The following is a 16,894-nucleotide window of genomic DNA, read 5'->3' on the forward strand; positions in this document are numbered from 1 at the left end:
AAAAGTGCCTTTACATTGTGTGTTCCCAGTAAATATATATGTATATGCTTATATACATATTTATCTGTTAATATGTGTATATACACATATTAACACATACATATATATAATCATATACATATATTTACTAACTGCTGCACGAGTTTCTGATGCCATCTCTGCCGTCATCATAATGAGGCTCCCATTGGAGCCTATGGAAGAGCGCTATTGTGAGTTCATTGCTTCCCAGCAATGCGAACGCAAACTTGCGTTCACATTGCTGTCAACTTGTAATATATTAGCGTGCACTGGTATTACTCAGTGGAGTGCAAATATCGCTTTAGCTAAAACAATATTTTGTGTCCACTTATACTCTGCCCCAAAATAAGTACATTTGTAAAATGAATTAAAAAAAACAGAATTTATGCTTACCTGATAAATTACTTTCTCCAACGGTGTGTCCGGTCCACGGCGTCATCCTTACTTGTGGGATATTCTCTTCCCCAACAGGAAATGGCAAAGAGTCCCAGCAGAGCTGGCCATATAGTCCCTCCTAGGCTCCGCCCACCCCAGTCATTCGACCGACGGACAGGAGGAAATATATATAGGAGAAACCATATGGTACCGTGGTGACTGTAGTTAGAGAAAATAATTCATCAGACCTGATTAAAAAACCAGGGCGGGCCGTGGACCGGACACACCGTTGGAGAAAGTAATTTATCAGGTAAGCATAAATTCTGTTTTCTCCAACATTGGTGTGTCCGGTCCACGGCGTCATCCTTACTTGTGGGAACCAATACCAAAGCTTTAGGACACGGATGAAGGGAGGGAGCAAATCAGGTTACCTAAACGGAAGGCACCACAGCTTGCAAAACCTTTCTCCTAAAAATAGCCTCCGAAGAAGCAAAAGTATCAAATTTGTAAAATTTGGCCAAAGTGTGCAGTGAAGACCAAGTCGCTGCCTTACATATCTGGTCAACAGAAGCCTCGTTCTTGAAGGCCCATGTGGAAGCCACAGCTCTAGTGGAGTGAGCTGTGATTCTTTCAGGAGGCTGCCGTCCGGCAGTCTCATAAGCCAATCGGATAATGCTTTTAAGCCAAAAGGAAAGAGAGGTAGCAGTCGCTTTTTGACCTCTCCTTTTACCAGAATAAACAACAAACAAGGAAGATGTTTGTCTGAAATCTTTAGTAGCCTCTAAATAGAACTTTAGAGCACGGACAACGTCCAAATTGTGTAACAAACGTTCCTTCTTTGAAACTGGATTCGGACACAAAGAAGGTACAACTATCTCCTGGTTAATATTTTTGTTAGAAACAACTTTCGGAAGAAAACCAGGCTTAGTACGCAAAACCACCTTATCTGCATGGAACACCAGATAGGGCGGAGAACACTGCAGAGCAGATAACTCTGAAACTCTTCTAGCAGAAGAAATAGCAACCAAAAACAAAACTTTCTAAGATAGTAACTTAATATCTATGGAATGTAAAGGTTCAAACGGAACCCCTTGAAGAACTGAAAGAACTAGATTTAGACTCCAGGGAGGAGTCAAAGGTCTGTATACAGGCTTGATCCTAACCAGAGCCTGAACAAATGCTTGAACATCTGGCACAGCTGCCAGTCTTTTGTGCAGTAAAACAGATAAAGCAGAGATCTGTCCCTTTAGAGAACTTGCAGATAATCCTTTCTCCAAACCTTCTTGTAGAAAGGATAGAATCTTAGGAATTTTTATCTTGTTCCATGGGAATCCTTTGGATTCACACCAACAGATATATTTTTTCCATATTTTATGGTAAATTTTTCTAGTTACAGGCTTTCTAGCCTGAATCAGAGTATCTATTACAGAATCTGAAAACCCACGCTTTGATAAAATCAAGCGTTCAATCTCCAAGCCGTCAGTTGGAGGGAAACCAGATTCGGATGTTCGAATGGACCCTGAACAAGAAGGTCCTGTCTCAAAGGTAGCTTCCATGGTGGAGCCGATGACATATTCACCAGGTCTGCATACCAAGTCCTGCGTGGCCACGCAGGAGCTATCAAGATCACCGAGGCCCTCTCCTGATAGATCCTGGCTACCAGCCTGGGAATGAGAGGAAACGGTGGGAATACATAAGCTAGGTTGAAGGTCCAAGGTGCTACTAGTGCATCTACTAGAGTCGCCAAGGGATCCCTGGATCTGGACCCGTAGCAAGGAACCTTGAAGTTCTGACGAGACGCCATCAGATCCATGTCTGGAATGCCCCATAATTGAGTTATTTGGGCAAAGATTTCCGGATGGAGTTCCCACTCCCCCGGATGGAATGTCTGACGACTCAGAAAATCCGCTTCCCAATTTTCCACTCCTGGGATGTGGATCACAGACAAGTGGCAGGAGTGATCCTCCGCCCATTGAATTATTTTGGTCACTTCTTTCATCGCCAGGGAACTCCTTGTTCCCCCCTGATGATTGATATATGCAACGGTCGTCATGTTGTCTGATTGGAACCTTATGAATTTGGCCTTTGCTAGTTGAGGCCAAGCTCTGAGAGCATTGAATATCGCTCTCAGTTCCAGAATGTTTATCGGGAGAAGAGACTCTTCCCGAGACCATAGACCCTGAGCTTTCAGGGATTCCCAGACCGCGCCCCAGCCCACTAGACTGGCGTCGGTCGTGACAATGACCCACTCTGGTCTGCGGAAGCTCATTCCCTGGGACAGATTGTCCAGGGTCAGCCACCAACGGAGTGAATCTCTGGTCTTTTGATCTACTTGAATCATTGGAGACAAGTCTGTATAATCCCCATTCCACTGTTTGAGCATGCACAGTTGTAATGGTCTTAGATGAATTCGTGCAAAAGGAACTATGTCCATTGCTGCAACCATCAATCCTATTACTTCCATGCACTGCGCTATGGAAGGACGAGGAACAGAATGAAGTACTTGACAAGAGCTTAGAAGTTTTGATTTTCTGACCTCTGTCAGAAAAATCCTCATTTCTAAGGAATCTATTATTGTTCCCAAGAAGGGAACTCTTGTCGACGGGGAAAGAGAACTTTTTTCTTTGTTCACCTTCCATCCGTGAGATCTGAGAAAGGCTAGGACGATGTCCGTATGAGCCTTTGCTTTTGACAGGGACGACGCTTGTATTAGGATGTCGTCCAAGTAAGGTACTACTGCAATGCCCCTTGGTCTTAGAACCGCTAGAAGGGACCCTAGTACCCTTGTGAAAATCCTTGGAGCAGTAGCTAATCCGAATGGAAGTGCCACAAACTGGTAATGCTTGTCCAGAAAAGCGAACCTTAGGAACAGATGATGTTCCTTGTGGATAGGAATATGTAGGTACGCATCCTTTAAATCCACGGTAGTCAAAAATTGACTTTCCTGGATGGTGGGTAGGATCGTTCGAATAGTTTCCATTTTGAACGATGGTACCCTGAGAAATTTGTTTAGGATCTTCAAATCCAAAATTGGTCTGAATGTTCCCTCTTTTTTGGGAACTACGAACAGATTGGAATAAAATCCCATTCCTTGTTCTCTTATTGGAACTGGATGTATCACTCCCATCTTTAACAGGTCTTCTACACAATGTAAGAATGCCTGTCTCTTTATTTGGTTTGAGGATAAGTGAGACCTGTGGAACCTTCCCCTTGGGGGTAGTTCCTTGAATTCCAGGAGATAACCTTGATAAACTATTTCTAGCGCCCAAGGATCCTGAACATCTCTTGCCCAAACCTGAGCAAAGAGAGAGAGTCTGTCCCCCACTAGATCCGGTCCCGGATCGGGGGCTATCCCTTCATGCTGTTTTGGTAGCAGTGGTAGGCTTCTTGGCCTGCTTACCCTTGTTCAAGCCTTGCATTGGTTTCCAGGCTGGTTTGGGCTGTGAGGCATTACCCTCTTGCTTAGAGGATGCAGAATTAGAGGCTGGTCCGTGTCTGCGAAAGGGACGAAAATTAGGCTTATTTTTAGCCTTAAAAGACCTATCCTGTGGGAGGGCGTGGCCCTTTCCCCCAGTGATGTCTGAAATAATCTCTTTCAATTCTGGTCCAAATAATGTTTTACCTTTAAAAGGGATGTTAAGCAATTTTGTCTTGGAAGACACATCCGCTGACCAAGACTTTATCCAAAGCGCTCTGCGCGCCACGATAGCAAACCCTGAATTTTTCGCCGCTAATCTAGCTAATTGCAAAGCGGCATCTAAAACAAAAGAGTTAGCCAATTTAAGTGCGTGAACTCTGTCTATAACCTCCTCATATGGAGTTTCTCTACTGAGCGACTTTTCTAGTTCCTCGAACCAGAAACACGCTGCCGTAGTGACAGGAACAATGCATGAAATTGGTTGTAGAAGGTAATCTTGCTGTACAAAAATCTTTTTAAGCAAACCTTCTAATTTTTTATCCATAGGATCTTTAAAAGCACAACTATCTTCGATAGGAATAGTAGTGCGTTTGTTTAGAGTAGAAACCGCCCCCTCGACCTTGGGGACTGTCTGCCATAAGTCCTTTCTGGGGTCGACTATAGGAAATAATTTCTTAAATATAGGGGGGGGAACAAAAGGTATGCCGGGCTTTTCCCACTCTTTATTTACTATGTCCGCCACCCGCTTGGGTATAGGAAAAGCGTCGGGGGGCACCGGAACCTCTAGGAACTTGTCCATCTTACATAATTTCTCTGGAATGACCAAATTGTCACAATCATCCAGAGTAGATAACACCTCCTTAAGCAGTGCGCGGAGATGTTCTAATTTAAATTTAAATGTCACAACATCAGGTTCAGCTTGATGAGAAATTTTTCTTGAATCTGAGATTTCTCCATCAGACAAAACCTCCCTCATGGCCCCTTGAGATTGGTGTGAGGGTATGTCAGAACAATTATCATCAGCGCCCTCTTGCTCTTCAGTGTTTAAAACAGAGCAATCGCGCTTTCTCTGATAAGTAGGCATTTTGGATAAAAGATTTGCTATGGAGTTATCCATTACAGCCGTTAATTGTTGCATGGTATTAAGTATTGGCGCACTAGATGTACTAGGGGCCTCCTGTATGGGCAAAACTGGTGTAGACACAGTAGGGGATGATGTAGTATCATGTTTACTCCCCTCATTTGAGGAATCATCTTGGGCAATATCATTATCTGTGGCATTACTGTCCTTACTTTGTTTGGACGCTATGGCACAATTATCACATAAATTTAAATGGGGAGACACATTGGCTTTCATACATATAGAACATAGCTTATCTGAAGGTACAGACATGTTAAACAGGCTTAAACTTGTCAACAAAGCACAAAAAACGTTTTAAAATAAAACCGTTACTGTCTCTTTAAATTTCAAACTGAAAACACTTTATTACTGAATATGTGAAAAAGTATGAAGGAATTGTTCAAAAATTACCAAAATTTCACCACAGTGTCTTAAAGCATTAAAAGTATTGCACACCAAATTTCAGAGCTTTAACCCTTAAAATAACGGAACCGGAGCCGTGTTTAAATTTAACCCCTATACAGTCCCAGCTATAGTCTTTGCTGAGACCCAACCAAGCCCAGAGGGGAATACGATACCAAATGACGCCTTCTAGAAGCTTTTTTAGTGATTCTTAGATCCTCACACATGCATCTGCATGCCCTGCTCTCCAAAAACAACTGCGCAGTAATGGCGCGAAAATGAGGTTCAGTCTATGACTAGAAAGGCCCCCTGACTAAAAAAGGTGTCCAACACAGTGCCTGCCGTTTTTTAAACGTTCCCCAAGATATAAATGCCAATTGTTAGCTAGAATCTGAATAATATGCCCCAATAAAGCAATCGAATTAGCCCATAAAAATGTCTACCAGTTTTTTAGCCCATAATAAGCCCTTTATTCTGTTTGTTTGACTAAGAAAATGGCTTACCGGTCCCCATGAGGGGAAATGACAGCCTTCCAGCATTACACAGTCTTGTTAGAAATATGGCTAGTCATACCTTAAGCAGAAAAGTCTGCTAACTGTTTCCCCCAACTGAAGTTACTTCATCTCAACAGTCCTATGTGGAAACAGCAATCGATTTTAGTTACTGTCTGCTAAAATCATCTTCCTCTTACAAACAGAAATCTTCATCCTTTTCTGTTTCAGAGTAAATAGTACATACCAGCACTATTTTAAAATAACAAACACTTGATAGAAGAATAAAAACTACAATAAAACACCAAAAAACTCTTAACCATCTCCGTGGAGATGTTGCCTGTGCAGCTTTGCTGGGACTCTTTGCCATTTCCTGTTGGGGAAGAGAATATCCCACAAGTAAGGATGACGCTGTGGACCGGACACACCAATGTTGGAGAAATACTAATTTACATAATTAATTTAAAAAGTTTAAGTACAGCTCTCACTTTCACAGACCCTTATTTATGACCAACAGTACCTACGACATATCACTTGTATGCATAAACTAAACAGTCATGTGATGTGATCACGTGGTACATAAACAATGGCATACGTTCTGTATAATGCCATAGCAGTGATGACTCTTAGGGTGTTGCACACAGTGTATGTATCTTTGTATATATGTTTAGGAGGAAGTGTTCTGCATCAATTTCAGGCATCATGAGGTGATCAGAACAAAATTATTGATTATTTCTCATGTGAAACCAATAAACAGAATATCTAATATAAATTCCTTGATATCTCAATAAAATGAATACTATTAAAGAATGTTTTATGTTGGTCTAACATGAATGTGCATGACAAAAGCAAGATTTAGAAGAGAAAGAATTACAGCATTAAGACTATACCACAATTGTACCGTATACTAAAAATATTTGGTACCGTTTACCTATTCTGTCACTGTCATTGTTATATTTGGTACTACACAAAGTAGTAATATGAAAAGATGATGCACATTGGAATGAACAGAAACCTGCTTTAATTAAATAAATAACCTTATATTAGTGCCTGTACCAGGATTATTGCACTGATGTGTGTAGCCCTTGGATATTATTTAGTTATGGAACTGAAATTTGCATCTCGGTTTGCATGACAAGCACACATATGTCACTGATTGCTGGGTAGAGGTGCCAAGCGGACTATAAGCACTGTCCGTATGGGCTATTGGGCGTTCCTTTCTTGCTTGTGTTGCCGCAGAGCTTGCAGGAAGATCTGCTTTACTTCTCCCATCATCTCTTGGTACAGCTTGAGATCATCCTCCTTTGTCCTGAGAGTGCTTTTGAGGGCAGTTTTCAAAGCTTCATTTTCATCCAACTGTATAGCAAGTCTGCAATTGTAAGAGAAATATTCACACAACGCAAAGTACTAGAAGACATAAATGAGTTACAATGTTGTTGCTAATGATAAAGTACGAAGAACTCCCAGTATTTAATGAGAACACAGTATATCAATGAAGCATGATGGAAGCAATTCCTTTAAAGGGACATTAAACTGCTGGACACAACTACAGTAGTATGGTTAGTATTCACCATGCTATTGGTTTTCCTTCTGTGTCTGCAGCTCTCGTCAAAGCTGTTCTTGAGTCAAACCCTTACAGTTACCGTTTTGTCAAGCTCCATCTTCATACTGGGCACCGCCCTCTTGGAGCAGCCTGTGACAGAGGAGCCATTTTGGTGCAGCCTGTGACAGAGGAAGTTTGCATTCAGATTAATGAAGTTGCTGGCTTTATGACAGCTGTATTGTGCACTTCAGGATATCATACATGATGTCGAGTGTGAGGCGCACAAGTTTACACTGGCCGCATTGCTCTATATTATTCATGTCGCCTTCTTTATATATATATAATGTAACTTTAAAACTGTGTTCAAGGAATGCAAAAATGTAAACCGCACACTCTGTATTGTGTGAGTTGATCCGTAGCACACAATACGTCTGTAAAACAACTGATCTGGGAATGTTTACTGTCAATACGTGAGCTTCAGGATGGCAGCCCCCCGTATGAAAATGCGAAGTTTCACCAACCAGCACCTGAAAAATAGTTAAATTAGAGATCAGCTCTAAAGAGAGCTGCAGACAAAAGGAAAAACAAAAGCATGGTGACTGGTAACTCTTCTGATGAAGTTGTACCCAGCAGTTATAGCCTAAGAAACTTCCCAAACACCATGGAACACTAATCTTATATTGAAGAAGTTTTGTATTTGCTGAGTGTTGCCATAGTTTTGTTGCTTAACCATGGAGTTCATATAAAATTAAAACCAAAACAATTTAGGACTTTATAAAATTGTTAAAATCAAAGAATTTTGATTAATTTTATAACAGGTTTAAACCACCGATATCTCATTTGTAATGATAAATGTTTGTTTGAATGATCATATTTAAAGGAATGTGAAACCAAAAATGTTCTTTTGTGATTCAGACAGAACATAGTTTTACTAAAGTTTCTAATTTACTTCTATTATCAAATGTGCTTTGTTCCCATGATATTCTGTGCTGAAGAGATACCTAGGTAGGTGTCTGGAGCACTACATGACAGGAAATAGTGCTGCCATATAGTGCTCTTACAAATGGATAACATTCTTGTAAAACTGCTGCCTTATAGTGCTTCAGAACTGGGCTGGCTCCTAAGCTTACATCCCTGCTTTTCAACTACAGATACCAGCGTACACTGGATATTTTAGGACTGTACAGACTATTTTGGACTTCATAGAGTAACACCTTCTGTTTGTTATCCACAGCTTACATGCAATATATGGTGTGTGAACGGTGAGCCAATGACTTATATGCTTTGATCTATGTCCCTGCACCCTGGCGCCTATATACTAAAAGCTGAGTTATAGCTCTAGAAAGTGTGAAAACCCTTTGGGTACCTACTTTTATGCCTCTCTCTTAACAGACTTTGCTATTGTGTTTAAATGTTTCATGTGTTTCAACTTTCTAATTTACTCCGATTATGAATTTTTCTTTGTTCTCTTGCTATCTTTATTTGAATGAAAGCATAGGAGCCGGCCCATTTTTGGTTCAGTTCATGGGTAGCACTTGTTGATTGGTGGCTACATTTAGACACCAATCAGAAAGTGCTACCCAACCTCTGAACCAAAAATGGTCCGGCTCATATGCTTAAATTCTTGCTTTTTCAAATAAAGATACCAAGAGAACGAAGAAAGATTGATAATAGGAGTAAATTAAAAAACTGCTTAAAATTGCTGCTGTATCTGACTCTTGAAAGTTTAATTTTGACTAGACTATTGCTTTAATATATACATTATTTGCTTTATTTTGTGTGTTCACCTTATACTTTCTATATGAAAATGTCATATGTTGCTGTACCCTGGAGGTTAAGAATACATTGTTACCCGTGTTACTGGGACAAAGGATATATTGTACTGCCAAATACATGTGCTATGCAGATTGCAAATAACTTGAGAAAAAAAAATATCTACATAAGAAAAAGCAGTATTTTAGACTTTCACAATTCAGATAGAGCAAACAACTTTCCAATTCACTTCTATCATCTAATTTGCTTCATTGTCTTGGTATATTTTGTTGAAAAGCATACCTAGGTAGGATTGAGAGCAGCAATGCTCTACTGAGAGCTAGCTGCTGATTGGTGGCTGCAGATATATGCCTATGACATCACAAACTCACCTGATGTGTGCAGCTAGATCCCAGCAATGAGTTTCTGCTAGATCCCAGCAGTGAGTTTCTGCTCCATCAACAAAGGATACCAAGAAAATCAAGCAAATTAGATAATAGAAGTAAATTGAAAAGTTGTTTACAATTGAATGGTCTATCTGAATCATGAAAAAATAATTTGTGTTTAATGTTACTTTAAGCATTAAACAAGTTATTTGCTTAAAAAGAGACAATGTTACTTTAATAGGTCAGAAACCGCTAAACTGCTGAGACATTTCACATCCTGTGCTGAGCTGCTTTGGAGCTTTTAGATGCTGCTCATTTTAGCACCACTAGAAGTCATTGTTTAGTGAGAAACTTACGCAAACTGTATATTGTTTTTTTTTTCAGTAGACCCAACAGGTACAAACTATACCATCATTGTTTCTATCTATCTATCTATCTATCTATCTATCTATCTATGTATATCTACACAACACACAGAAAGTCCAGCACTCACTTAAAAGCTCTCAGCTAAGATTAAAAACAAAAATGGAAGGGTTAGTTACCGGATTTGGCTAAATGGGACAAGCCCAGGTACCTGGTCAAGGTCACTTCCATAAGCCTTTAAACAAGGGTTGGAGAAGGCGCCAAAGTCTATCCGGTGGAAGATTTAAAATGTGGAATTCACCAAAAATATAGAGTATATAAGTAAAAAAAAGTAAAAAATTACTATATAAATTCTATATGAATATATAAAAATAGAATAAGGCTAAAACCGTGTAATTAAACACTAATGGGACAATAAGGCAATTCGCTGTTTACAATTAATAAAATTACATTTATTGAGACAAACAATTCATCATAGAACAATTAGTAAATTTCTCTGATTAATAAAACAGTTAATATGCTTCACTTGATAATAAAAAAACCTTGTGGCATTAGTATCACCAAATCAAATAAATTGCACTTGTTCTAAATTAACCTATGCATTGACAATCAAATATTTAGGTGGATAGAAGAATAAAAGGCTAAAAAAAAGCTAGACACAGGGCTGATACAACGCACAATATGCTGGTCTGGAACCGGATTGCATAAGTCTGAACGCTGTTTGTGACTGTTAATTTGTATGAAGTAAATTTTGACAGGCACAGTCTATCAAGCTTCAATTGGTGGGACTCCGAACAGAGGGATAGTCTTTCGATTAGCAAATTAGTGAAATACACATTAGTTCGTGAAAAGCACAATAGTTCTTAAGGTGCAGTTAAACCATTAAACTTTGAATCTTCACCCTCACTCCTGAGGGTCTTTAAAAATAAACAGTCAGTGGTAGGCACTTACCCAGTGCTCCGGTGCTATGGGCTGGACTCCTTACTCCGCTCACCTGTAACGCACCTTATACACCTGTTCCGTCGGTGGTAGTCTTACAATATTTTCGTAGACAGATTATAGCTTCAAAGTGTGCACACTTCAGATCCTCTTTAGAACACTGCTCCTACCGTTTTCGCTCAGTATTTGGATAAATCAACTTGGTTCTGGCATCACGGTCCTGGGAGCTTATTGATTATATGTCTTTTCCAAAACAAGCCGGATACTGGTATGATCTACGCGTTTCAGCTCACCAGGGAGCCTTTGTCAAGATCACTTCCATAAGCCTGTGCACCGTTCACTTGGTCCCAGTTCGATTGAGAGCTTGCATTGTGTGGCTGTTTTAGGGACCCAGGTTCTGGAAGGGACCTTGACGAGGTACCTGGGCTTGTCCCATTTGGCAAAATGCGGTAACTTGCCCTTCCATTTTTGCTTTTAATCTTAGCTGAGAGCTTGTAAGTGAGTGCTGGACTTTCTCTGTGTGTTGTATTTGTTTTGTAATTTCCCCTATGGGCCTTGCACCCAGGCCTGTCTGGGGTTAACTGCCTGTGACTTATGGGGACAGTACAGCTTTCTGCGAGTGCCAGTGAGCACCCAGGGCTGAGCATGTTGCAGGGTCATGGGATGTGTACCTAGTCCAGTCTGAGAGTGCAGTCCCCTTCCATGTTTTGTATATGTCTAGGATGATTAAATAAGCTTGTACACCCTTCACTTGTTCCCAGTTTGTTTGATTGAGAGCTTGCATTGTTTGTCTGTTTTAGGGACCCAGATTTTGGAAGGGACCTTGACGAGGTACCTGAGCTTGTCCCATTTGGCCAAATGCGGTAACTAACCTTTCCATTTTTGCTTTTAACCTTAGCTAAGAGCTTGTAAGTGAGTGCTGGACTTTCTGTGTGTTGTATTAATTTGTTTTGTAATTTTCCCTATGGGCCTTGCACTCAGGCCTGTCTGGGGTAAACTGCCTGTAACTCTGGGGACAGCGCAGCTTCCTGTGAGTGCCAGTGAGCACCGAGGGCTGAGCATGTTGTAGGGTCACGGGATGTGTACCTAGTCCAGTCTGAGAGTGCAGTCCCCTTCCATGTTTTGTATATGTCAGGGGTGATTACATAAGCCTGTGCACCCTTCATTTGTTCCCAGTTTGTTTGATTGAAAGCTTGCATTGTGTGGCTGTTTTAGGGACCCAGGTTTTGGAAGGGACCTTGATGAGGTACCTGGGCTTGTCCCATTTGGACAAATGCGGTAACTAACCCTTACATTTTTGCTTTTAATCTTAGCTGAGAGCTTGTGAGTGCTGGACTTAGCAGAATTATATAACATTAGTTTAGCGCCAGCTTTCTAAAGCAAAAGGATTAGAGAGATATTTTATAATGAAAATTGAATTTTACAGAATGCCGCTCCTGGCTCTACTGAGCGGGTCTGTTTTTTTATCCTAAGTGCAATGCAGGCACACTGTCTAGTCACTATGTGCAGAATTATATAACATTATTTGCTAGGTTTACTGCCCCTTTAATGAGGAGTGAGTGGTCTATTAACCAGGGGAGACTTTATTGTAACGTTATTGTAAGATGGACACATCCAAATGCGTTGCTCTTCTGTCCCCTTTTGTGGAAATACACACAGGCAAGCATTTGTGTAATAATAAAATTCCCTAAGACATTAGAGAATCGTATGTGTCCCTTTAACCTTATGATGTCAGTACCTCAAGAGAAATAAAACTTACTTTGTATTGAGCTCCTCAATCTGTGTCTCCAGGGGAACATCTGAGGACAGCTCTCTCCTCTCACTGAAGCTCAGCAGGTGTCTGGAGTTAGTCAGCGACTGTCCTGCGAATACAAATTATATGTGTCTGCCAGAAACTGTGGTAATCACATACAGACAGCACCTGGGGTTAATGACAGTCTGTCATCTAAAAATACACATGTACAGTAACTGGTGTTACAGACACACAGAGAGAACCTGGGGTTAATAACAATCTGTCATCTAGAAATACTCATGTACAGTACATGGTGTTACAGACACACAGACAGCACCTGGGGTTAATGACAGTCTGACATCTAAAAAAACACATGTACAGTACCTGGTGTTACAGACACACAGAGAGAACCTGGGGTTAATAACAGTCTGTCATCTAGAAATACTCATGTACAGTACCTGGTGTTACAGACACACAGAGAGAACCTGGGGTTAATAACAGTCTGTCATCTAGAAATACACATGTACAGTACCTGGTGTTACAGACAGACAGAGAGAACCTGGGGTTAATAACAGTCTGTCATCTAGAAATACACATGTACAGTACCTGGTGTTACAGACACACAGAGAGAACCTGGGGTTAATGACAGTCTGACATCTAAAAAAACACATGTACAGTACCTGGTGTTACAGACACACAGAGAGAACCTGGGGTTAATAACAGTCTGACATCTAGAAATACACATGTACAGTACCTGGTGTTATAGACACACAGAGAGAACCTGGGGTTAATATCAGTCTGTCATCTAGAAATACACATGTACAGTACCTGGTGTTACAGACACACAGAGAGAACCTGGGGTTAATAACAGTCTGTCATCTAGAAATACACATGTACAGTACCTGGTGTTACAGACACACAGAGAGAACCTGGGGTTAATAACAGTCTGTCATCTAGAAATACACATGTACAGTAACTGGTGTTACAGACACACAGAGAGAACCTGGGGTTAATAACAGTCTGACATCTAAAAAAACACATGTACAGTACCTGGTGTTACAGACACACAGAGAGAACCTGGGGTTAATAACAGTCTGTCATCTAGAAATACACATGTACAGTACCTGGTGTTACAGACACACAGAGAGAACCTGGGGTTAATAACAGTCTGACATCTAGAAATACACATGTACAGTACCTGGTGTTACAGACACACAGAGAGAACCTGGGGTTAATAACAGTCTGTCATCTAGAAATACACATGTACAGTACCTGGTGTTACAGACACACAGAGAGAACCTGGGGTTAATGACAGTCTGACATCTAGAAATACACATGTACAGTACCTGGTGTTACAGACACACAGAGAGAACCTGGGGTTAATAACAGTCTGTCATCTAGAAATACACATGTACAGTACCTGGTGTTACAGACACACACAGAGAACCTGGGGTTAATAACAGTCTGTCATCTAGAAATACACATGTACAGTACCTGGTGTTACAGACACACAGAGAGAACCTGGGGTTAATAACAGTCTGTCATCTAGAAATACACATGTACAGTACCTGGTGTTACAGACACACAGACAGCACCTGGGGTTAATGACAGTCTGACATCAAGAAATACACATGTACAGTACCTGGTGTTACAGACACACAGAGAGAACCTGGGGTTAATAACAGTCTGACATCTAGAAATACACATGTACAGTACCTGGTGTTACAGACACACAAAGAGAACCTGGGGTTAATAACAGTCTGACATCTAGAAATACACATGTACAGTACCTGGTGTTACAGACACACAGAGAGAACCTGGGGTTAATAACAGTCTGACATCTAGAAATACACATGTACAGTACCTGGTGTTACAGACACACAGAGAGAACCTGGGGTTAATAACAGTCTGTCATCTAGAAATACACATGTACAGTACCTGGTGTTACAGACACACAGAGAGAACCTGGGGTTAATAACAGTCTGACATCTAGAAATACACATGTACAATACCTGGTGTTACAGACACACAGAGAGAACCTGGGGTTAATAACAGTCTGACATCTAGAAATACACATGTACAGTACCTGGTGTTACAGACACACAGAGAGAACCTGGGGTTAATAACAGTCTGACATCTAGAAATACACATGTACAGTACCTGGTGTTACAGACACACAGAGAGAACCTGGGGTTAATAACAGTCTGACATCTAGAAATACACATGTACAGTACCTGGTGTTACAGACACACAGAGAGAACCTGGGGTTAATAACAGTCTGACATCTAGAAATACACATGTACAGTAACTGGTGTTACAGACACACAGAGAGAACCTGGGGTTAATAACAGTCTGACATCTAGAAATACACATGTACAGTACCTGGTGTTACAGACACACAGAGAGAACCTGGGGTTAATAACAGTCTGTCATCTAGAAATACACATGTACAGTACCTGGTGCTACAGACACACAGAGAGAACCTGGGGTTAATAACAGTCTGTCATCTAGAAATACACATGTACAGTACCTGGCGTTACAGACACACAGACAGCACCTGGGGTTAATAACAGTCTGACATCAAGAAATACACATGTACAGTACCTGGTGTTACAGACACACAGAGAGAACCTGGGGTTAATAACAGTCTGTCATCTAGAAATACACATGTACAGTACCTGGTGTTACAGACACACAGAGAGAACCTGGGGTTAATAACAGTCTGACATCTAGAAATACACATGTACATTAACTGGTGTTACAGACACACAGAGAGAACCTGGGGTTAATGACAGTCTGTCATCTAGAAATACACATGTACAGTACCTGGTGTTACAGACACACAGAGAGAACCTGGGGTTAATAACAGTCTGACATCTAGAAATACACATGTACAGTAACTGGTGTTACAGACACACAGAGAGAACCTGGGGTTAATGACAGTCTGACATCTAGAAATACACATGTACAGTACCTGGTGTTACAGACACACAGAGAGAACCTGGGGTTAATAACAGTCTGACATCTAGAAATACACATGTACAGTACCTGGTGTTACAGACACACAGAGAGAACCTGGGGTTAATAACAGTCTGACATCTAGAAATACACATGTACAGTAACTGGTGTTACAGACACACAGAGAGAACCTGGGGTTAATAACAGTCTGTCATCTAGAAATACACATGTACAGTACCTGGTGCTACAGACACACAGAGAGAACCTGGGGTTAATAACAGTCTGTCATCTAGAAATACACATGTACAGTACCTGGTGTTACAGACACACAGACAGCACCTGGGGTTAATAACAGTCTGACATCAAGAAATACACATGTACAGTACCTGGTGTTACAGACACACAGAGAGAACCTGGGGTTAATAACAGTCTGTCATCTAGAAATACACATGTACAGTACCTGGTGTTACAGACACACAGAGAGAACCTGGGGTTAATAACAGTCTGACATCTAGAAATACACATGTACAGTAACTGGTGTTACAGACACACAGAGAGAACCTGGGGTTAATGACAGTCTGTCATCTAGAAATACACATGTACAGTACCTGGTGTTACAGACACACAGAGAGAACCTGGGGTTAATAACAGTCTGACATCTAGAAATACACATGTACAGTATATGGTGTTACAGACACACAGAGAGAACCTGGGGTTAATAACAGTCTGACATCTAGAAATACACATGTACAGTAACTGGTGTTACAGACACACAGAGAGAACCTGGGGTTAATGACAGTCTGACATCTAGAAATACACATGTACAGTACCTGGTGTTACAGACACACAGAGAGAACCTGGGGTTAATAACAGTCTGACATCTAGAAATACACATGTACAGTACCTGGTGTTACAGACACACAGAGAGAACCTGGGGTTAATAACAGTCTGTCATCTAGAAATACACATGTACAGTACCTGGTGTTACAGACACACAGAGAGAACCTGGGGTTAATAACAGTCTGACATCTAGAAATACACATGTACAGTATATGGTGTTACAGACACACAGAGAGAACCTGGGGTTAATAACAGTCTGACATCTAGAAATACACATGTACAGTATATGGTGTTACAGACACACAGAGAGAACCTGGGGTTAATGACAGTCTGACATCTAGAAATACACATGTACAGTAAGTGGTGTTACAGACACACAGAGAGAACCTGGGGTTAATAACAGTCTGTCATCTAGAAATACACATGTACAGTACCTGGTGTTACAGACACACAGAGAGAACCTGGGGTTAATAACAGTCTGTCATCTAAAAATACACATGTACAGTACCTGGTGTTACAGACACACAGAGAGAACCTGGGGTTAATAACAGTCTGAC

At 40.9% G+C, this 16,894-nt stretch overlaps 1 protein-coding gene across 1 annotated transcript in view; it reads right to left on the reverse strand.

Annotated features, from left to right (window-relative positions):
• Positions 1-6,828: 6,828 nt before the first annotated feature.
• CCDC13 (coiled-coil domain containing 13) overlaps positions 6,829-16,894 on the reverse strand; it is a 123,095-nt gene continuing 113,029 nt past the window's right edge. The window contains exons 14-15 of the mRNA XM_053715662.1: positions 12,567-12,669; positions 6,829-7,193 (exon numbers count right to left, since the gene is read on the reverse strand). Of these exons, the coding sequence (XP_053571637.1) occupies positions 7,028-7,193; positions 12,567-12,669 (269 nt within the window). The 3' untranslated portion in view covers positions 6,829-7,027. The remainder of the gene's footprint in view (positions 7,194-12,566; positions 12,670-16,894) is intronic.

This window comes from Bombina bombina, chromosome 5 (genome assembly GCF_027579735.1).
Source record: "Bombina bombina isolate aBomBom1 chromosome 5, aBomBom1.pri, whole genome shotgun sequence".
In the NCBI taxonomy this organism is placed as follows: Eukaryota; Metazoa; Chordata; class Amphibia; order Anura; family Bombinatoridae; genus Bombina; species Bombina bombina.